This window comes from Betta splendens, chromosome 8, assembly GCF_900634795.4.
Source record: "Betta splendens chromosome 8, fBetSpl5.4, whole genome shotgun sequence".
NCBI classification, from domain to species: domain Eukaryota; kingdom Metazoa; phylum Chordata; class Actinopteri; order Anabantiformes; family Osphronemidae; genus Betta; species Betta splendens.
In genome coordinates this window covers 6,057,129-6,080,318 of record NC_040888.2, presented here as the reverse complement: position 1 = coordinate 6,080,318, position 23,190 = coordinate 6,057,129, and the positions used below count along the sequence as shown (strand labels likewise).

The 23,190-nt window shown below is 52.1% G+C and overlaps 1 protein-coding gene across 6 annotated transcripts in view; it reads left to right on the top strand.

Annotated features, from left to right (window-relative positions):
- The window catches only part of LOC114859894 (BAH and coiled-coil domain-containing protein 1), a 52,250-nt gene that overhangs the window by 6,930 nt on the left and 22,130 nt on the right, over positions 1–23,190 (top strand). For 5 of the 6 annotated variants that reach the window (XM_029157965.3, XM_029157966.3, XM_029157968.3 and 2 more), the window contains exon 3: positions 19,040–19,222. In XM_029157965.3, coding sequence (XP_029013798.1) covers positions 19,040–19,222 — 183 coding nt within the window. Of the gene's footprint in view, positions 1–13,926; positions 14,569–19,039; positions 19,223–23,190 lie in introns of those variants that run through there. The other variant, XM_055510611.1, reaches the window with a different exon arrangement.

Below are 23,190 nucleotides of genomic sequence, written 5' to 3'. Positions count from 1 at the left end.
CAGGAAGACCCTTGTGTCTGGGTGGTGGTCTTCCTGCCGCTTCCATTCCAGCCACCCTCCCCTGCCCCGGGCCATTGTTGCAGACCCCAGCTTTGTATGTGTTTTATGGCTGCTGTTAGAAACAAAAAAAACAGTCGCTTCCACCCCCTTTTATTGTTTTCTGGTAGGATGTCTGTCATTCCCTTGGTTTTAATGTCCTAGCTGGCTATCCAAGCAGCCGCCCCCTTCAAAGGTTAGGTGTGCTGTCTGCCGTCTCCCATTTTTGTCCTCCCAAAGGGGAATAAATACCTTTACTGAGACTTTTATTGAACGCCTCATTGCTGTAATATCCCATGGGTCTGTGGTTGTTGAGAAGACACTTCAAAGCCAAACACAGGTGTTTGGTGGAGTTAGCAAAGGGCTGGTTACAGCCAAGGCCTTTAAAGAGTAAACGTCAGTGAGTGGGTGCGGGTGTCTGGGGGAGGGGGGGGGGGTTCTTCTCCTTGGCCTTGGTGCTCTTGCGTTTCAAGCACTCCCAGTTTGTACCGCGCTCCTCTTTAGCTTCACAAACCGAGCCCCCACCCCCGTCCTCATCCCTCATGTTGACCCCAGAAAAGCACGGTGGCTCCGGCGTGTTGCATGCACACGGTAATTATTCAGCTTTGCACCACCTCGTCCCAATGACAACCTGCGTCTTCGTGCCTAAATCAAGCTGTTCGGGAGTTTTACTCAGAGAAATTCAAGAGGTCAGCCTCACCTGAGGGAAAGAGAATCTGACATCTTGAATAACACGCATTAAAGAGCTACTTGTATCTGGGAACCTCTGTGGTGGCAGAAGGTGGATTTTCGCCAAGTTTCATTTGGCGGCGGCCTCGAGCGCTCCCCTCCCTCTTTCTCCGGAGCTCGGCGAAGTAGCGCGAGGACCTTGGCCCGGTGTCGCGCTCGTTTGTGGGCTGTTGTGCGATGACACGGCTCCGGCGCGATGCCGCGGGACTCCCCCTGAAGAGTGGAGGTGTCGCTTGGCATCGGGGCACCTGGCTGGAGGAGCACCTTGCCCGGCGCCGCCACCATCTGTCACCTGCCCCTGAACGTCCCGCTAGAAGCCCCACCGACAGGCGAGGGCGGCCGGGCCGACTTTGAGCGCCGCGGACCTCGCATATGTGGTACAAGGGTGAGAGAGGGAGACGAAGGGACGAGTTCCACAGGAGATAAACATGATCGTTGCTTTGGGTTTGCATTTTTTTTTATTTATGAGCGAAATTGCCCTCAGATAGTGAAAGGGGGGTTATATTGCAACTTTTGGCTGGCATGTGGGCACGCCAGCGCCGCGTGGCACGGTGCCACCGAGCGCCGGCCTCGGGCGCGGGGCGCGCACGCGGGGCCGACACAAAGGAGACCTGCGGGTGAGAGCGGTGGCTATGGTAATGCCTTCCTGTATCGCGTTTCCCCGCATTCGATTTCAAAACCATCCTTCCTATTCACATTCTACGTGCGGAAGTGAGAAGATGCATTAAGAATCCATTGAAGCGTTTGTTCATGCAAAAAAGAAAAAAACTTTCGCAACGTTGAATAGACATTTGATATATTTGCCTAAAGTCAACCATTGCTGGTTTATTTGCTCTTTTTATTTTTTCTGTCTCCCCTCCCGCCCCTCCTCCTCCTCTCCCCCACCCCTCTCCCAGTATCAGGCTGCTTCTCGTCAAGCAGCCCCAGGCCCACCTCGGTGCATGGCCGTATTGCATGTGACAGCTGTTAGACATTATTAACGGCTCAAGCAGAAAATCCAGATCATTTTTTTTTTTTTAAATATCAATTTTACAATTGTAGTAGTTCAGTGAAAAGGACACAAAAGGGTCGTTACTCCATTGTGGTCAGTGACGATGGTGCACAGGCGACTGTGTGTGTGTGTGTGTGTGTGTGTGTGTGTGTTCCTGTTTGGGTGCATGTCAGATCTTTTGCATGCATGTGTGTGTGTGTGTGTGTGTGTGTGTCTGGGGCCATGATGTTCACCAGACCCCCCCCCACACACACACACACACACTAGAGCTGAGGCACCCTGCGGTTGGCTGTGGGGCCTAGACAGGTGCATTGTTAACCCTTTAATGTCTGTCCCTGTGCTTCTGGCAAGCTTTCGCGCTCACGACGCAGCTCGTCTTTGTGCAGCGTTGCCTTCGACCAGTCGCGCGCAGTTCTCTTTACGCTCTTCGTGCTTTCGTCGCGTCCAGACTTCCGCGTAGGATGATTTGCACAAGAGCAACGTATGGGATTCATTTTGATCAGGAAACAATTACACCCCTGAGCTGTTGTTCCTGTGCAGTGCTTCCTCCCTCGTCCTGTTTATTGCATGTTCTCTGTACTGTGTGAGCTTCCACTGTGCGAGCGGTGCATAAATGTAGATGTATGTGGCGGCGGGACGAGACTTGGAGCAGATAAACTCAAATAATAGGCCGCGATTTGGTGGCTGTCAGCAGGAACAGCAGGCGGCGGTGACATAGGTACCAAACAGTGAGGTGTGCTGCTAAATATATGCAGAGATTTGCCATTAAATATACAGGCAGTGAGCCTCTCTAGGATGTGTCAGCCCTTTTGCGAGAAAACAAAGATTAGCATCAGGAATTCCATTTTAATAAGTCTCGTGGGACCCTCCAACCAGCTGCCTCGTCCTCAAACCAAAGGGGACTTGTTGCTGTCTCTCTCCCTTTGTCATTTTCCCTCCTCTCGTGCGCTCCCGCTCTCTCCCACATGGATTTCCCATGATCCTTTTGACATTGATTAGAACGAGAAGCCAGTCCGCTCCCGCCCCTGCAGCTTTTTTCGTCAACTCACTTGTTTTTCGCGCCGCCGAGTCTTTCATGCGCTCGCGTTCCGACGTCGCTCAGCGAACTCTGTCACCGCCTCCTGTTCGTCTGCAACTTTTCTGGGTCTCTCGTTGGGCCATCACCTCGTTCTGCTATTTTTTTCTTCCCTCATACCCTCTGCCTGGTGTGACCACTAGGCTACACTGCCTCCTCTCTCTGATGTAGTATGTCCTGAGGATGTGGGGCAAATGACTGGCTCCTCAGCAACAGATGTGTGTTTGTCTGCTGGTGCCGCATGCATTAGCTCTCTGTGCTCGCCTTTGCACGGCCACTGACCTCCCCTCTGGTGAGTGTGGGGGGTGGCGGTGGTGGTGGTGGGGGGGGGGGCAAAGTGAATTTGTGTGTTCTGCACGACGAAGACAGAAAGGGACGGACGGACAAAGGGAAGGAGGGGAGCTGCAGCGAGACTAGATGCACGCTGTCACATGCTGTCATAGGCTCGCTGGCGCGTTGCGAGGAGAGGCGCGCGCACGTGCAGATACGCCGGCATGTACGCGTCGCACACACGCCTCGCACATCTCGCTTCCCAGGAGGCCATGGGGCCAGTGGGACAGAGCGAGCTTGGGAGTCTGGTTTGTTCCTCTGTTTACATCTAATTATAGAAACTAGGACTATTTCTGCAACCGCTGCTCCGGCTTCTCCTTTTTTTATAGTCTTACGAGAGCGAGCGAGCGAGGGAGAGAGAGAGAGTGGAGGATTGGGGTGAGAGCGAGCGAGGGGGGTGGGTGAGGAGGGGGAGAGACAAAGCTTTGACAGCCTTTTCTCACAATGGTGAACAGTTATCTCATCCCCTCAGCACTGCCACAGTCTGCAGGCTCTCAGCGAAGTACAACAGGAGGCGGAGGGGGAGGGGGAGAGTGTCTTGTAGCGTAAGCCCTCTCATCCTCATGTAACATGAATGTGCAAATTTATGAGAAGCGAGCAAAGACAAACAAGGCAATGCATGTTTCCCATTAGCCTCGCTGATACACCGAGCCGACTTTCCCCAATAATTAGAGATTCATTCCGTCACCCATGCCCTGTGTGTGTGTGTGTGTGTGTGTGTGTCTGTGTTTGTGCGTGCGTGCGTGCGTGCGTGTGTGTGTGTGTGTGTGTGTGTGTGTGTGTGTGTCTGTCACAATGCGTCGTCCATCACAACAGTCCAAACACAAACGAGGTGGCAGCGGTTGGGATTAGCCCTGTTTTAAAACGTAGCTACTTTTACAGAGAGGCCATTTCTGTAGCTAATCCTGGTGCTTGGTGGCTGATATCCAGCCGAGTGGCTGCTGTTCGCCGGGGAAGCCGTCGCGGAGCGTCTTGGCTGCCTCTCGGCCTGCCTGGGGATGCCAGGTGAGAGGCAGATCAGAGCGGGTCCGGGCCCGCGGGTCCGGGCCCGGCAGGTTGCAGGTGCTCCCATAAAGAGCCCCTAAGGCCCAGAGCGGAGCCCGCGTGATGTAACCTGAGCCAGGTGCTCCCCACCCCCCCACACGTATACATAAAGTACCATCTAATGGAACGTGTGCCTGCATAAACCCCCTCCGCCATCACCAACCCCTTTATTCTAAGACGTGGCAGGTAAATTAATTGGCCGTGAGTGTGTAACTTACATTCCAAGATAAAGTTGCGCTGTCTGGTCGAGGTGCAGCGCGACGGCCGCGATGATGGCTCCATTGTGTTGATGTTGAGGGGGGTAGTTAGCGGCACAGCCAGCGGGCCCTCGCCGGAGGGCCGGATAGCCTCTGATTAATAGCGGGGAATGCTTTGAAGTGACACCCAAGTGCACCGGCTCACGGGCTAATAGCGATGCCATCAGTACGCCGGGCGCGCCCGCGTTCTCCGTCTTCATTAGCCGTCTGCAGAAGCGCCGCCCGGCGAGATCGCTTGGTTCGCCGTGTGGACGCCAGCGGACGCGGCCGCGGAGTCCGCTTCCATCCCCCGCGCTGACACACGAGCCGGGCCGGGCCTGTCAGCTGTTGGAGTAAAGTAAACTATTAGCGGTGGGAGAAGGCAGCTTCTCCACTGAAGAATTAGAGCCGCTTCTAATTGCAATGAGGTTGGGCTATGATTACATGCTGGCTAATGCACTGACAGACCTCTCACTTGGCTGGCTCTCAGAATGCTGCTGAAATGGCTGAATGCCTTTTGGTTATACAGCATAATGGGAGGGTGTGCGGATGCACGTGTGGGTGGCTGCCTGCGCGTATCTGTGATTAAACTTGCTTTTAAAGAGTTGTTTTCCGAGCTTTTTGCATATATTTTTTTTCAAGTTATGCATTTTCCTTGCATCCGCGCGTTTGTGTGCGCGCGCGCGTGTGTGTTTGTGGGCTTCGTGTGTGTTTTCCTGCGCGCCGACTGCGTTCCCGCTTGTTTCCTGAGTGCCTGTCATTATTTGTAGTGGAGGCAACTTTTCTTTCCAAATCAAAACTCAGCTGGCGCAACTGTCTCCGAGCAGTACGGAGGAACTGCGCCTTTGTGTGTTTGCTGCGTGTGTGCGCGCGTGCGTGTTTGTGTGCCCACGGGAGAGCGCAATCAAAGGCGCTGTGTGGTGGAGGGATGGTGTAAAAGGGAGCGAGAGAGGAAACAGAGTGGCAGGCAGCTGAGAGGGCAGCGTGTGGGGGTGGACGGGGGGCTGATGCAGGTGCCTAATTCTACCTCAGCCCTGGGCGTTTCATATTCCATCCATCTCCCGACGCTCCACTTGTGCGCGAGGCTGCTGGGGGATGTAGTAAATCCACCTGCTTCAATTATGACACTGATGAGCCAATATATCGGTGACAGTGATCAGAATAACAACGCGCGCTGCGGATGGATTTATGCGGCGTCGCGCCCCGCATGAATAATCAGGGGAGGATTTCAAGGAGCAGCGTTCGTTGTTTTAAGCGCTAACTTTCTGCTCCTGGAACAGCTTGTTCTCAGGTGCTCCGACGCCCCCCCTTTGTAAATAGCTGCGGTTTACTGTGCTGTGAATCGTATTGCATTCCCAGCACAAGGGATGACAGACTTTATCAGGCCATTAAGCCCACGTTGTCTGTGGTTTCAGGGGTCAGGAGGTCAGCGTAAGAACTTTAGGTGCAGTAGTATGAATTTTCATTGTGCTTTTACTTGGTGGGTTATTAATGGGTCACATATAGGCTGTTATAGTATTTCAAGCGATCTACAGCATAAGCTTTAATGCGGGAGGTCAGACCTGTAAATGGACTTGCACACGTTGGGCTTTTTGTGGCTACGTGGAAGGTCTGCGTTCCTGTGTGACGGCTGACGAGGCCTCCGGCGCAAGGAGAGAAGCGGTCATCCTTGGAAACGGCGCGTTGCCGAGAGCCGAGTCACCCGCACACATGCCGGATCGCTCTCTGTTGTGTAGTCAACGCGGCCCACGTGACGGAGCCGCCGTCTGTTATAAGCTATGAGCTTTATTTAAGCTACGAGGTTTGCACCGTATTAAAGCCGTTTTTTTTTTTGCTACGTGTGCAAATGCGTGTATCCCCATTTGACAGATCTGCTTTCAGAAAGTGGAGCTGCCTCCAGGATCAATACCGACACACTGTCTGCGCGAGTACACATGCAACACACACACACACACAGGCACGACAACGCCGGAGCTCTCTCCAGCTCGGTGGCTTGTCTTTCCTGCCAACCAGATGGTGAACACTCAGACTGAAAGCAGATCCTGAGTCTTTCTGGATCTCCATCTATCCACCAGTCTCTGGGACCGTCCTGCAACGGGCTCCCGTTTCTCATCCTCCACTACTGAGCCTTCACCGCTCTTCAACCACTGCCTTCACTCACACAACACACACACATGTCCAGGCCGTTGAAGGACTCAGTTCTTCTAAATCATGGGAGGGGGAGGATGAAACTGCGCGTTGTTGTCTGTGTAGGTCAGCTCCGTGTGTGAACGGAGAAAGGAGGTTTGCTCTGGCTGTGAATGGAGCAATGAGGGAGGCGACGCCTCGCACTGCCCCCGTCTGGGTCTGCTGATTTATGGGCCTGTGCAGGAACCCGGTCATTTCTCATCTTCAGATTTTCCCTAAAAGTTTGCTTTCAGAGAGACAATAAGAGAGAGTTTCCTTTAAAAAAACAAACAAAAGAAAGAAACACGCTGAGCAAATAGCTTGTTGATTCTGTTTGCATGTCATTAGTCAGTTTATACTTTCCACCTGTGAATAATTGAAAGGGCTTTAAGTTACTGTCCTGGTCCAGCTGCTCTGTGGTTTGAATGTTACTGTTGGAAATAGACACCCAACGCCGGGTCTGGATGTATACGACACAACGCTTCCAGCCAGGAAACGTGCTAGCCAGCGCATCACCACGCTGGGATCACACTCAGGTCAGCTGCCGTCTGGAGCCTTGGTGTGTGTGTGTGTGTGTGTGTGTGTGTGTGTGTGTGTGTGTGTGTGTGTGTGTGTGTGTGTGTGTGTGTGTGTGTGTGTGTGTGTGTGTGTGTGTGTGCACTGACGTGCACCTTCCTCTCCCATAAATGTGCCTATGGGGTAACTATGAAATGAAAGGGAGCGGCTGCAGTTACCTTTTATAATGTAGGCGAGAGGGACAGGGTCAAGGATGAGAAGGGAGGAGGGAGAAGGGAGGGGGGGGGGCTTAATGAGAGCCCTGGCTGATAGGAATCAGGCTCTATCTCAAAGAAGTCAATTAACCCCCTCCCCATTCCCTAATTATGCATGCATTGCTCCACTGGCTTTACTGATTCGGCTGCTCAGCTCAAATCAATAGGAAGAATCAGGCAGCGGAGCCTACAAGAGGTGGTGTGTTTATGTGTGTCTGTGTGTGTGTGTGTTGACAGGTTCCGACAGCATTAATTGCTGCCGTCCAGTGCATTATTTTAGGACAAGGCAGTACCAAGCTCAGGCAGAAGGGGGCTCCACCCCCGGAGCCCGTTCGTTATTACTGGCTGATCGGCGGGATGATGCCTGAACTCTGTGGTCAGAGTAAATAGGCAGTGTTGTAGAATGTCAACAGGACCAGGCGTCTCCTTCACAGCGTCCCCGTGTTGACATAACTGCTCTCTTATCTGAGGAGCGCCAAGCTCAGGCCCACAGTGGAGCACCGTGCCAGAGCAAATACAGTAAAGACGCGGACACCGCTCACACACACACACACACACACACACACACACACACACACACACACACACACACACACACACACACACACACACACACACACGCACACACACGCACACACAGGCGCGCTAATGGTTAGCGCGCGCTAGCGTCTGCTGCCTAGTTATCTCTGCGAAAGGACCTAGATTTAGACAGAAAGCATGGAAGGAAAGATGCGTTTTAAACCGTTGTTTAAGTACCTGCCTCACATTTGCTTTTTTCCTGTGTCAAAACATTTCACTGAGCCTCCTTCCCCTCATTGCCTCACATCACCCTAATAACTCTTCTTTATTTCCTCCCGCGTCTCGGCCTCCTCCTCCCTCTCCATTACGGCCTTTCTCCACATCCACACTCTGCTCGGCTCGAGTCTGTTGCTCTGACGCTCTGACGACCATGAATCGTCACCTCGCTTCCCAAAGCCATTTCGCTGGTCTGGCTCGTCGTGTGGCATGAAGCTTTCTGGCCCAACATGTGGGCGCTGACATGTTTTATGAGCGGCAGAGCTGAACGTATATTAAAGGGAAATAAGAAAAGCCAACGTGCAGTTAGAAACAGCTATCGCTGTTGGTTTGATGGCTTCTCTGGGACGGAGGGTTTTTATTGGAGACCCCGAAGGCCGCTATTAGCGCTTTTTAGCATGTCCAGTTGGAAAAGATCTGATTTCAATTGTCATCTGCTGACGTGTGGTCGGTTCAGCGGTATTTCTGTGTGTGTTAGGATGTGTCATGGGGCACAACACCAGCAGCTGCAACACATCTGTTACCTTCCTTCCAGTCCGACCCCTCGTCCAGCCGCCCGCCATTATGACCTTGAAGTGCGCCTTCTTCCACTCCTAGCTGCTAAAGCCGACATCGAGCTAACCAGCTGGAGAGAGGGCGAGAGGGGAGACGAGAGGCTTTTTTATGGCCGCCCTGCTCTGTGTTACACTTCATCAGCTCGTGTTTGGGTGAAGATGACCTTCTCTCCTCTGCGCAGATTGCAGGAAACGCTCCCGATTTTCCTCATCTCCTCTCAAGTGCGCGGCTGCAGATGTTAAGCAGGCCCCCGGCAGCGGCATTCCAACGAGTGACCAGTGTCAGCGGCCGGGGGACGTAACTCAACTTTAAACCTCGGTTTGTCGGACGCGCTTCGAAACAGAATTTACTGTGTGATTTGGCCGACCTCCTCTGTTCTCCGAAGTGTGGGCTGCTACAGTGGGAAAGAAAGCGATTATCTGTATGGGCCGACTGGAGTGGTGTCCTTACAGCTGAGAGGGCCCGCAACAATAGAAGTCACAAAGACACACAATCTATTATACAAGGGTTTTTTTATGAGGTGGTGTTGTATATTGTTTGGCCTTGGCTACCAGGTGCCCCCCCTTCCACCCCCGCCTCTTGTCTGTAGGTTATCAGAACAAAATGGTTGCATTTGTCTTGGCCAATGTTACAAGAATTAAACATTTCTCCTTTGTTCCCCCTTGTGATCCGATGGCAAATTATATTCAGGGCTGCAGAAAGACCTTGGACTGGTTGCTAGCGTGGCGGCTCTCGGCTCCCTTATCTGCACTGTTCTGTCTCTGTGCCTCTGACAGGCTACATCAGACGGAGAGAAGCCAGAGCAGGGAGCTGCCTTCTGTTTCTCTCATATACATCACTCCAGGACTTTATCGTATTACAGGCCAATCCGAGCACTCTCTCACATCAGGGCCCTCGCGTTCCGCACCGCTCGCCGTGACCTGAAGGAGGCTCAGGGCCATGGAGGGAGAGGCTGGGAGAGGGAACGGGCGAGCGGGACATTCCAACAGGCCCCGGCCGCTCGTTGGGGGGCGGGGAGAATCCCTCCGAAACAACAACGTGACACTTCCGAGGAAAAATCAGACAAATAAGAAAGTGGGAGGGGAACGTGTTTTGGGTGTTGTTGTTTTTTTTCCACAACAAGTCTCTCCATTTTCATGGATGAGGATGACAAGTGAGGGAAGCGAGCGGGGTGATGATAGAGAGGGTGTAAGGATGGAAAGGGAAAACTGAGAAGGCGAATGAGTGATGGGGCTGGAAGGAGCAAGGAGGGAAGAGGGGATGAAAGCACGAGGAAGGGGAAAGACAGCAGGCAAAATCTGGCACAATGAGTCGCTGGTCGCAGATTTATGTGGTGTTGTGGGTATCATTATACATCAACAGGAGGAGCTGAAGAGACTAAAGCAATGTGATGCCTCTGGGGTTGCGTGTATTTATCTGTGTATGTATTGCACCGCACTTTTATTCTCTCTCCTCACACCGTTCATGCCTCCTCCAAAGCAAACTGACTTCTGAGCTCGATAGAACTCTCTCGCCCGTGGTGAGGCAGCATCCACCCACATCCACACTCCACTTTTACCGAATCCTATCTGTCTAGCACCGCTGGTTGAGAGACGAGAGGTTTCGGACCACCCAGGACCGGGTAGTCAGAGAGCGGCTTTGATGTGGCACAAGCATATGTGCAGTGCACGGGAACAATCTCTGCTAAAACACACTCACAAAACACAGTTTTACTGCCTCCTGTGCGGCACCATTACTTCTCGTCACTGGAGCAGTGGGATGCTCGAACGGAGAGCGAGGGAGAGAAAGTGAGAGAGCGGCAGCCACCTCCTGTGCCAGGCGGTGCCAAGCTGAAACACTGGAGCCGTCTGGTCACCCTGAGGGAGGGGAAACCTGCCCAGTCTAACCACATCTCAATTAACCAATTAAGTTCAAAAGTTAACAGGGGACTAATTAGAGGGAATAATGCTGAGCACTTGTGTTAAGCTCCTATTTTCCCACTACCAGCCATGTCTGCGTCCGTGACCTGGCTGGCTGAGCTTTGACTGCGTCGGCTGAAACATGGCACGCAAGCCGGCGTTAGTCACCCATCCATCCCCTTTGGCCGGCGCATAAAAACCAATGGATTTAGACAGATCAGTCATCAGCTGTAAAACAAACCAGACCCAGAACATTCCACGTGATGTTTCCAGTGGAACGGGAGAACCAAGAAAGTCCCGTCTTAGGGATGTGGAGCCTGAGAGACCTGGGAGAGAATGTTCAAAAGTGCAGGACAGTCTTTAGTCATATCTAACGTGGCCATTTCCTCTGCGCCCACTCCTATTTGGTGCTGCAGATGGGCTTTAATGGATGCCAAATGGGAGGTTTAGTGTCTCGCTATTGGCCTGTTGGAGTCTCTTTTTAACACCATCGTATTAAACGACTCGTGTTCGGGACTCGAGGCTACAGTGTTATCCTCTCGTTGACAATATGCCTTGGGCAGAAAGTGTTTGTAACTTAGCACTAAAAGTACAAATTTTATCCCTGTGTTCAAGAAGAGGAGGGGGGGGGGTACATTGGCTGCTACCCCCAATAAAAGATATGTGGGTTGTATGACACAATTGTAGTGGGGCTGCTTTGAGCCCCGGAGCCAAATGCGGCATGTTTGGAATCGGGCTGACAGCTACAGACACACAAAGAGAGGTGAGGAATCTCTCTCTTTTGACTCTGCTCCTTTTCCAGTGGGGATACGTTTGCGCTCTGATTTCACTTTATTTATTTGGTGGGGTTTTATCTGAAGCCTGTTTGGTTGATTAGCTTTGTGCGCGGGTCTCCACATGCATGCCTGCGAATGAGGAAGAGGGTGAGAAAAGTCTTGGATGTCGGGATGCAGTTTGAGGGGTGAAGGACTCCCCTGTTATATGCGAGGCCCTGGGGAATTCCTCCCCCGTCCTCTCTTCCTCCTCTTCCTTTCTTCAATCCCCCTAACACTCATCTCTTCCTCGGTGAGATTCACAATGCTGGGAAGAAATGTGTCATTAACAGGGGGAGACCAAAATAATGTTTATGGGCTCAAGCAGCACTGAAATCATTTTCCATATCAGTGCAACTGCATGGGTCCTGTGGGGGAGTAAATCAGATTTTCTCCTCCCTGTGCCAATGGGAAACATCATGGGAAAGAAAACAGATTGGATTGTTAGAGAGATGGCCTGACGCAGCTGTGGGCGGCTCTTTCTTGTGCGTTGCTGCGCGTGTGCATGTGTATCATGACACGGAGACAACGGGCGAAGGAGGGCGGGAGAAAACCGCAGAAGGCGAAATAAAAATGCGGATGTTTAGCGCGGATGAGAGAATGAGATGGATGAGCTCCACTATGGTAATCTCAATTCTAATGCCCCGGGAATAAAGAGCCGGAACGCGACAAGCGGCCCTGAAACACTCGTGTAACAATGGGTCGGTTAACAAGCACACTCACCAAAGTTTTGACAGATAACAAATGGCTCTCCTTGAGGAGTGCGGAGCTGCCCGGTGTACAAAGAACAAAGTGCCTCTGGCCCCGCGAGCTCTCAGCAAAATGTCAAGCCATTACTGGCCATTCCATAGCAAACACGTGCATTTTATCGGAACAAAGACAAAAGAAACGTGTTTGCTTAAGTGGATGGTGAGGAGGGGGTTTAATAAAGGAAAACGCTGATGGAACCAGCGACGTGGTGCTTGGAGAGAAAACAGTCAGGGATGACACAGCATCCCAAGAAACGCAACGCTCTGGAGAAACTTCCGGTTGAATCAGGAGCGCCAAGAAATGGAGCAGCTCTGCTGTTGTGACAACAATTTTCCTGTCTTTACGCTCTACTTTGTGTACACTATTAAATCGGCTTGGTGGGAGTAGGGAATGCGAGTGTGAACGTGTGTGGGCGGGCGTGAAGGGGAAGGTAATGGGCCTTGAGCTCGTTTGTCCCGGCCGGGTCCCGCTGCTGTTTTGAATCAGTCCTCCCACCTCCTGCGTCCTGGGCCTGGAATCTGAGTTTGTTCCTCCCCGGCCGAGGCCGATGACTCGGCACGCGGGTCCGCCACAGGCGCGCCTCCGCCCCGGGCCCAAGGTGAGAGCCCCGGCGGCGATTTCGTTTCCAGTTAATCAAACGCATCAATCCTTTACCGCCTCTAGCCTTAGCGCTTCCTCCCTCGCAGCCTTCACCGGACTCCACCCGTCAGATAGCTCTTCCTCTGACAGTCAGAGGTCCTTCAACAAATAGCAGCGCCGATGCTGTGTCCAGCTCTTTATTTACTGTGCCCAATAAAATGCCTCTTCAGCAGCAACCTCTCGCAGACATTGCTATCTCTTCCCATCCGTCACTCCCAGCACCACGACTGGCACAGGATTGATGGGATTAGAGGTGGAGGCCCTATTTTGACAACGATAACCTTCTGTGAAAAGGGGGCTTGGTGAATGATTAATCGCAGCAACACCTTTAGAAATCCTGCCAGCGCGTGGCATATGCCATCCCTTTGTTGTTTTGTTGATTGCAGAAGCATATTGGTGGGATGTTTAGAAATCACTCCACCCCAACGAGGGGCGAACGAGAGGCGCCTTCTCCTATCGGTATGCTCCGTGCGCCTCCATTGTTGTTTGCAGGCTTTCTGCCAAGCTGGGACGAACCAGTTGGACTAATTTGTTTAGGATTAGAATCTCTTATCCCTATCATGTCGACTTGTATATTGTATAAACAGCTGGGTGAAGTGGGTGTGGTGCTGCAGCGGGCCGATGCCCCCCGCCGCACACCCGACAGCCATATTTATTTGCATAGCACTTCTGATGAAGGCAAAAAAAAATAAAAATCCCAGAATGCCTTTTGCCCAGCCGTCACTTCAATCGCGAGCGAGCGGCTGACCACAAATCCACTCTGCAAACACAGGCTGTCGGCTTCAGCGAGGCGACCACCGGGCGCACGCGCGCTCCGTTTCCCTTATCGACGCTTCCAGTCCGAGCACTCCTCCTCTGGACGTCCCCCCGTCGCGAAGACTCTCTCCTCTTCCACCCGTTCTTCCAGTTGCTTCTCCCACTCATCCCACCCCCGCACTGACCACATCCACTACACTCACTCCACAGGCACGCAGCACGGAGAGTGTCGGAGGCGTGCGCTGCTGGCACATTCCCCCACCCCTGCATTGGGCCCGGCTCCAGGACTGAGCCGCCTGCTCGCTCGCTCGCTCTCTCTCTCTCTCTCTGTCTCTCTCTCTCTCTCTCTCTCCTACCCTTGCACGTCAGTCTGTTTTTGATCAGACCGTCCTCCTACTGAAGTTGTCGAGCGGGCCCACTCCCTTGGCCCCACCGCCAGCTGCCCACAAAACCAGCCCGAACAGACAAATTCAGGCAGCGAGTTTGCTGAGGGTTGAGCGAACCAAAATCAAAACAAACAAACAAACAGAAAAAAAACCCAACAACAACAACCTTGTTGCAGTTGTTTCCGAAGCAAGTAGGAATTTGGCTACCAGTTGCTTTAATGTTTTCAAGATGACTTTGATTGTTTGAAGGAAATCCCCCCACTTTAGTAGCCATTTGAAATTCCTTGTGTGTTTTATTGTGAGGAAGTAAGCGCTGGGTTAGTCAGTGGCCCTTCAGGCTGGTGTGTGCAGTCCGTCTGGGGCCGCTGCCGTGTACAGTCGCCCGGGTCCGATCCAGCTCCTCCACGTTACAGCGAGGGTCAGAGGCTGTGTGTTTATGAGTGAACATGTGTGCGGAAAGTCTGGCTGACTTCTTGGGCGTCTGAATTCCTGGGAACAGAACATGGGACTTCATCGGTAGGAAAGTCTGATGAGAAAGACACTGAGCTGGGAGTGGAAGTCTCTTACCAGCAGACATCCTGCTCAATATGTTTTTACTTGGTGAGTAAACATTTCGACATCTTTGTCTTTTCTGCCTCCACCATCCACTCCTTGCTTTTATTTTCCTCCTTATATTAGTCCAGAGACAGAAATTCTCAATGGTTTGAGTAGTAAATCTTCAATCATAATTTTTATATTGTTCCTGTGCTTGGAGCTCCGTATTGCTGTGTCAGAGAATTAAGGCGATGCCAGTAGGATCTACCGCGACTATTATTGATTTTAAAGAAGCCGCTGGGATAAAAAAAACGGGATGTTGTTATAGATTTCATTTATTGGAGGCCGAGATGAAGCGAGTTTTGTCGCCAGACTTTACAGAGGGAGAGTATTTGAGCTGTAATCATTCAGGGTGCGTTGTGACGAGCCAAAGCGGCTGGCTGCCACATGGCGCTGACCCGCTGACGGTGCAACCTCAGCGCGCTGCCGCAGGAAGTCTCCCGGAGTAGCGGCGCCGCCTGCGCCCGCGCTCCCGTCTCCCGGCCCCTTCGTCTTCTTCCTTGCGTGGACCCCCCCCCCCCCCCCCCCCCCCCCGCCCGCCCCCACTCGCCGCTCGCTGATCACTGAGCTGTGGAAAGCAGGTTGATGCAGTCACACCTGCGATTTCTCCCTCTGCCTCTCCTCTCCGCCCGTCACCATCGCTCTCGTCCCTCGTTGTCCGTCCGGCGTCCTCGTCTGGACGACGTGTCCGTCCGTCCCTTGGGGCGGCCGGCTGCGCATGTGAGACGGAGCGCTCCAGGCCACCTCCAGGCTCGTTTCTCAAGAGCAGACGGGCGAAATGCGATGCACAATGGGAATAATTGCGCTTCATCTTCCCTTAGACATTAGATCCGCACTTGAATGCGTGTCCACTCACACGTTCGAGAAAACCAGGCCTTTGTGTATGGGTGTGTGTTTCTCCTGGAGGAAATTTTGATCTGATTCCCAGCCTTCAAAAGGACAACACATTGTGGGTGGGCGCTTGTCGTCTTCTCAGCTCCCCTCATCACTGGCCCACTCTTGGCCAAATCTCTATACATACTATTATTGTATAATTCCTCGTTAAGACACCAAACAACAGCTCGTTCTTAAAGTTGAATAGTAGGTTGGGGTGCTCACTGGGGCAGATTAGTGACCCACACAGGGCCGATGGTATGATATCGTTCTGTTTCCTGCATCCTAATCAAATGCGAGGGGTGTGTGTTGACCAGTGGCTCGGGTGACTTTCAAGGTAGGATGCCGGGGAGGTTGCTGCTGACCAAGTGCATGCGCGCACCGCTGTGGTAATGGCTAACATTCAGCCTCCTTGCCTCCAGCGCTGTTTCTCTTTTGTTCCCATGACAACTGGGCCTCCGTTCTCCACCGCTCCGCCTCTCCGCCTGCTGCTAGCTCCGCCGCGTCCGCTGGGGCCTCTGCTCGGGCCCACATTACTGCGTGCGCATGCATCTGCTGCTGCTGCCGTCGTTGTGAGTAAACTGGACTCCTTCACCCCTGCACACCCACGCCATAGCAGAGCTGGAGCACTGGTTAACACCTCCAGAGGTTTCACGGCACTTGTGCGTTTGAACCCATTTGAACGTGTGCGTTTGAGTGAGGATGTCAGGGCGGGGTGTTTGGTCGTCACAGAGGGAGGTGGGTTCCCCCGTCCCATTGCTCCCTTCTCCTTTAATTCTCTAATAGGATTAATCTCCATCGCTGTCAGGGATCGGCGCCGATTAGGATGCACATGACCCGATTTTCCTAAGAGCCCATGCAGGCGCTCCACTGGCACCGCTTTAGACCCAGGGAAATAAATAAACAGTGCTTCATCCAAAAAAGCCACGAACTCGGAAAATGCACAACTTTTACAAGGAGCTGCCGTAGCGGTGGCAGGCTCCCCAGACCTACGTCACCCGTTAATTAGCTGCTAAATAAACATGGCGAGTCCAGCGTTGGCGCCGGCATGCGTCAGATCTCCGCTCCACTTGTTGGGCCCTGCTGAAGCTGCCCCAGCACCAACAGAGACCTACCCACTTTTATAACCTGCTTACTTTCATAGCGGCAACGCTGATTGGCTGAGCTCGACGCGGGCTCAAGGATCCAAGTGCTCGGCGACAAAGGGAACGCAGAGATTTGTGCAGTATCGTGTCGTGTGTATTTCCCGGCATGAGACAAATGGTAGACATAGCGCAGAGGGAGGCGTCATTGTTGATGTGACGGGCTGTGGAATCAGCTCCCAGAGGTAAAAGCTGCTGCATTAATATTCTGCACCTACTACAGCTCAGATTGGGCCAATGGTCAGTTTCTCTCCAAGCTTAGACTTCAAAGATCCCCTTGCCAGCCATCTAGACATCCTCTTTTTATGTATTGTCCCTCTCCTCTCTTGTCTTTTTGGCAGAGGCTTTCTCCACTCTTGTTGTGTGAAGAGGGGCTTTGCAGCTCCGCTCTGTCACTCTCCATACGTCTCTCTCTCTCTCTCTCTCTCTCTCTCTCTCTCTCTCTCTCCCTCTCTCTCTGGGGCGAGGCTGTTAATAATGCAGGAGGATTAGCTGATTTATGTGAGCCAGAGGCACTAAGGAAAGCTGGGGCTCCTGGAGGCGACAGGCAGAAAGAGAAGGGGCTGATGAGCGCGCGGGGCGGCGGGCGCCGCCACGCAGGGACCTCGGGCGTCGGCAGACCGGGGGCCCGGCGTGCGCCCTGAGAGCACCCCGGCTGCCCTCCACACCTTCCCTGCCCTCCACCGAGCTGCGTCAGTGTGCAGGGACGGAGGCGGACGGAGCTGAAAGGCTATGGAGAGAAAGCATTGAGGCTGTGGTACGCCACCAGGCCTCTCCGAAGTGCCTCCCACCAACATGTATGTTGTTGCTATAGCACCAATTTCTGCATATTTGGAGGCTCTGAAGAATTTTAAGACTCTTCTTATCATTTGTGCGTGTTACAAATGCAAGCGGAAGAAACTGTAATGTTTCTATTGCTGTTTTATCGTGTATATTTGATCTGCATTTTCACTTTCCTTTGATTTTACTGGCTTGGTTTGGATTTTATGCAGGTTTTTTTCTGTTGTATCCATAAATGACCAAAGTACATAAAATGTCTCTTTTATATTTTATCACTGACTGTGGTCCTTTTCTTTTGAGTTGCACATAAACACGCAACGTAGAGCCCTCGAAGGTTATGGATTGTGGAGGATTTCCACCTGAGGATCTGAGGATGCTTGTCTGCGTGTGTGGAGCGTATGAGGGTTTCTTTGCCCTTGCTCTCTGACCTATGAGCCGTAGGCTTGAGCAGGCTGATGACTGTATCTCTGCCGTCTGGACGGAGGATCTGCTCAGTTACAGTCGGGCCGATTGAAACGTCCAGTTGTTCTCCAAGAAAAGGATCCATTTATGTTTGACCTGATCTACAGCATTTCTTGTTTGATCCTATTTTTGATAATACAATTTAACCAAGTCTCAATCCTTCCCCTATCGTTCCACGGTGTATGATAAACCAGTGTGTTTGAGCAAGTATGTGCATGTGAGCTCTCATGCAGCCGACTTCATACATATGCATGAAACTTCATGACTGGAGGGAAATGAATGCGCAAAGAGCCGGGCACCCGGGCCCCTCACTCAAGTGCACTGGCGGGCGTGTAATGGGAATGCAATTTAAGCAGTGGTTAATCAGTATGTTTTCTCCAGCTTGCCCAGCAATGCATAATAGACAATCAGCCCCCAGTCACACGGGCGTTGCTACAAATGGTCAATTACTCATCAGAGTCTTGTTAAACACACAGTTCAGCCAGCCAGGGACAGATTGCTCTGCTGGTGCCATCATTATGGTAAAGAACAAAGCGAAGCAGTGCTATGTGTCGGAAAGATAGAGGGACGGGACGGAGGGGTGACAATGGCAGGGCTGAGGGACAGGACGGGACAGAAGGAGGAAAGCGAGGAAACGAAAAGGCCACTGTGACAAAACAGTGCGTCGAGGGAAGGAACCAAACGCCAGAACGGAACCAAAGGAGAATAGCGGATCGTTGGAGTCATGGAGGGAGAAAGCAACAGCGAAAGAGAGCGCGACGAGGAGAAGGTGAAATGGAGCAGGGCAACAAGAGTGATTGAGGGCATGAAAGTGAGCGATGGAGAGCATAAGATAATGGAGGGAGGGAGAGGAATTGAGAAGGGGACGCTGGGGAGCAGGAGCAGAAAGTGTGTGAGAGCGAGAGGGAGCGAGCCTGAGAAAGTGTGTACTCAGCTGTGAGATGAGACCTCTGTCTGCCCGTGGGGAGAGGCGGTGTGAGGGGAGAGACGCTGCTGTCAGTGAGGGGGAGGAGAGTCTCACACTCGTCCTTTGCCTCTCTCTCTCCCCCTCTCTCGCCCGCTCGCTCACCATCTTCCCAGGGCAGCGATCAAACCCGCCCGCATGGCCTGACGACTCCTCATGGAGAGTCCTGGTGTCGAAACGCTGCACTCTTTGCTCTGTTTTGTCTGATCCTAACACTGTTTTCTCTTCCTACCTTTGTCCCCCTGTGGGAACGCAGGCAGTGGACTGATGGGCAACTCCTCCGCCTCCTTCATGGGGACCTTTCTGGCCAGTAGCCTGGGTTCCCCGCCCTCCCACCCGTCTCACGCCTCCCGGCCGTCCTCCTCGCCCTCGTCGCCCTCCTTCCGCGGCGGACCCCATTCCAGCGCCTCGCAAATCTGGTTTCCCCATTCGCATGAAGGTACCTCCAATCTCACATACGCCTCGACAGCGCCGGGCGCATTGTTACCCCAGCGCAGTGTATTTTGGGGCCGTGTTAGGTTTCCACCAAAGCACAGCTTGTAATTGTCAAGCAGGAGCCAGGCTCCCACCCTTTTATTTGTGCACCGAAATAGTCGCAGGCCCGGCATGTTTGGGATGGAGCGCTGTGCCACGGTTTCTGGATGAGGACACAGGATCAAAAGTTCAGCCAAGGAATCTTGTGGTATTTGATACACGTCAGCAAGAATGTCACTCAGGGCGCTCTGAAGCAGCGCAAATATGGGCCAGTAAAGAGGGAAAAAAGCGCCGGCGCAGAGCTTTCAGCTGGTGTCTCCATCGCTGCTTAATGGGGTGGTTTCCACCCGAGAGTTGGAGCGTTGCAGAGCCCTGGCTACACACACACACACACGCACACGCACACACACACACACACACACACACACACACACACACACACACACACACACACACACACACACACACACACACACACACACACACACACACACACACACACACACACACACTGAGGTCAGCACAGCCTGTTTCTGCTCAGACTCAGTCACAGACTCTGGCAAGGATGAAGCACAGATTAATCTCCTGGAGTATTTGGGGAAATCGGATGTTAGATGGACGTGCGACGGATCCAACGCCACCCACCAACGTTAGCGCACGTTCACTTTCCGCTGGACTCGTTCATAATCTCCCGCTAATTACGCAGCGCGACGGCCGCCCAGCGCGCCCGTGCTTTCGCAGCCCTTTCCCATTTATTTATGTGATTTCCAAGAATAGCCCAGCTGTCGGCCCGCGGGGGGAAGTGTTTGTTTGCGGCCGGGAATCGGCAGCGCCCTCGGTGCGTGTGATGCGTCGCCGGGGACGACCGGCCGCTCTGCAGCTGAGACGCCGCCCGTCCACCGTAGCCGGTGGACAGCTGCTCCGGCGGAGAGAAAGGGCGAAACTCTAGACTTCTTCAAATAAACAGATGAGGCCCGGTGAGGCATGGGTTCAGTCAGGAACGTTTTACCCTCAGAACTCATTTCAGCATCACTGTTGCTTTGACCATATAGTTTCAGGGTTTCATTGTCAAAGATTTTCGTCTTGTGGAAAAGTAGAATAATATTAATAAGAGTGATGATGATAATGCCAAGCCTAATAAAAGTAATGGAGGTGATTATGACTGGGATTATTACTCAGTTGGCAATGGAGGCCATTATCTCTATTGCAGTTTAATTGCATATAACGCACTAAGAGCATGATTGAATCCAGACTGTTCATCAACCACATTCAGCTGTTCCCTCCTCAAGATAATTGCATATTGTCTTTTTCCTGTTTTGCATAAAAAGCAAGTCATCAAAATGAGCGGCACAATTACCCAGACTCTCGCCTCCTCTCTCCGGGTGCCAGCAGAACCCCACCAGCAGCAGAGCCGGCGCTCACTTCAGCATGTGTGTGTGGGCGCATTAGTGTGTCACTTGTAACCTTAAAGATATTCAATGGATTATTTGGTGTGTGTGTGTGTGTGTGTGTGTGTGTGTGTGTGTGTGTGTGTGTGTGTGTGTGTGTGTGTGTGTGTGTGTGTGTGTGTGTGTGTGTGTGTGTGTTTAAGTGGCTGCTTGCATGCAAATCCAACAGCAGCTCGAACCTGTATTCAAAGATTATTGTACGAGCTTCTCTAGCGTGTCTGGGACGTTTACCTGTCGTGGTGCACGATGCCTGCGACGCCGTTTCAAACCTTCCAGACGCCTCCGTGCGTAGAACGGTCGTTAACAACGTTTAGTCACTCGCACACCACTCACTTAGTTTGGATGAATTCACGTGGCCTGTGAATATTTACACATGGATGAGTTAATTTAAAACAAGTGAATCTTTTCTAATGATATGTTTTGAATTTAAAACACAGTGGCTGCCAATCAAATTAAACGTGGGCGCAAAGGCTCAAGACATTTAAAAAATGACTCGCTGAAGATTTTGCCAGACGTGAGAACTGCTTTTCCTTCACAGTCTGACTTAGTCTGCACGATGTGGAATGTGTTGACAGACCTTCGTGATGTTCAGCTATATAATGTAAACAAAGTCAAAAGCCTCAATATTCAGCGAGCATTTGCCTTTACGTGATGCATCATCACAATGCAAACTGATCATCATAACTGGAAACCACTGATCACTTTACTGTTTTATGCTCACGCAGGTGTATTTCAGCCGAACCTAAACATGTCCGGTGCAGCCTGTGTATTGTGTATTAGATGCTAGTGAGGAGGCCTTGACCTTGACAAACACTCGTACGTCACCTTTTTCACTTATGCCAGATTACAAAAATATTGGTGTTTGTTTAAAGTAACGGTGCCAAGAACTAAAGCATTGCTGGCGTTCAGGATTTTTGGAGGTAGAGTGGATTCAAATGTTTTTCTGTTTACATAAGTTGCAGCCGTCGTGTGTGTTACACATGGGTTTGTCTCGCTGTCGCACGCGTCGAGATGAAGGGAAAGGAGTGGAAGTATGATTGCTTATTCAGGGAAACAAAAATCAAAAGGCACGAAACAACAATAAGGACAGCTGCAGCGTGGTGATGGTTTAATAAGTGTAATGTGAGCTGAATTGGGCTCACTGAGCCTGTGTGCGGCTGGTTTTCATGTCTAGAGCTGCAACCCACTGAATCAACTGCCTGAGAAAAATGCAAAGACCAAATAAATGAATACAAAAAAAAAAAAAAAAAAAAAAAAGAAATCAGCAGGCTCCCCACAGGCCCGAGGCCAGCTGGCTGCGGCCCAAATGACTTCTTACATTATGCCAAAAACAATCCACACATATCAACGCGTATCCACACACACACACAATTGGCCGCGCACACCTGTCTAATCCACTTCTGTGTGATACGCCTCTCCAAGCCCATCTTCAGTTGTCCGTCTCTCCTTCTGCGAGCGGTAGCGTTTCCTTCTTGGGGGATTTGCGCCGCATCCCCCACCTCTTCTCATCCTCGCTCACGCCTCGTTCATTCTCTCTCTCTCTCTCTCTCTCTCTCTCTCTCTCTCTCTCTCTCTCTCTCTCGTGCCAACCTGCATCCCTTCCTTTCAATTAGTCAAACCTGAAGAGATCCACCACGGCGCTGCCCCTCCTCCGCCAAACATCCCTCGTCTTCTCTCCTCCTCTCCTCCCTTTCTGTGTCTTGATGGTTCTGTCACTTTTTCTCAATTAGCGGACCTGACAGGCAACTCAGCCCGCTCCTCCTCTTCTCTTAGTCTTCCTCCGCCGCGCTCGCTCCCTCTCGCCGCGCTCTGTCCTGCCATTTCTCCACCTCTGAAATTGCAGCTCTTTGCTTGAGACAATACGCCGTTCAACCACCCTGGCGTTTTCCCATTTAGCAAAAGTGAACAGTTATATGATCTGATATGTGGTCTCCCCTTAAAGGACAACTGCTGTGCTTTATGCACTTTTACATTTTCCAGTTTTCTCCTTACTGCATTGCAGTGGGTTTAGTTCAAGTAATTATTGTTCCCCATTTATCAGTTCCAGCCTTTGTTGCTAAGAACCTCACCACAGCGGTGGAGGGAACTCAACACCATCTGCTCTGGTTTGGTGCTGTAATTGCAGAGTGATGGAGACGTACTTGGCGCAGGTATAAACAGTCGTCACGGAAGCTCGTCGATTCAACCCAGAACCTCGAATCTGTCTCAATTGAGCAGACTCCTCTGTGTGTAGGTTCTGTTCCATATCCAGGCCCTCCCTTCGCCCCCCCTCGACCGGCCGCGCTGTGTGAAAGACCCTCAGAACCTCTGGAAATCCCTTCCTGGGCTCCAGATCTGTTTGTTCTGCCTCTCGCCCCCGCGCCGTGCACGGACGGCGCCGCGTGCGCCCCGATCGCTCCCGCTGCCATTCGTTTGCCGACGCCGGCTTGTTTACGTGCGCTCAGGCTGCCGTGCAGCAGTCAGCAGACTGCACTAAGACCTCGCT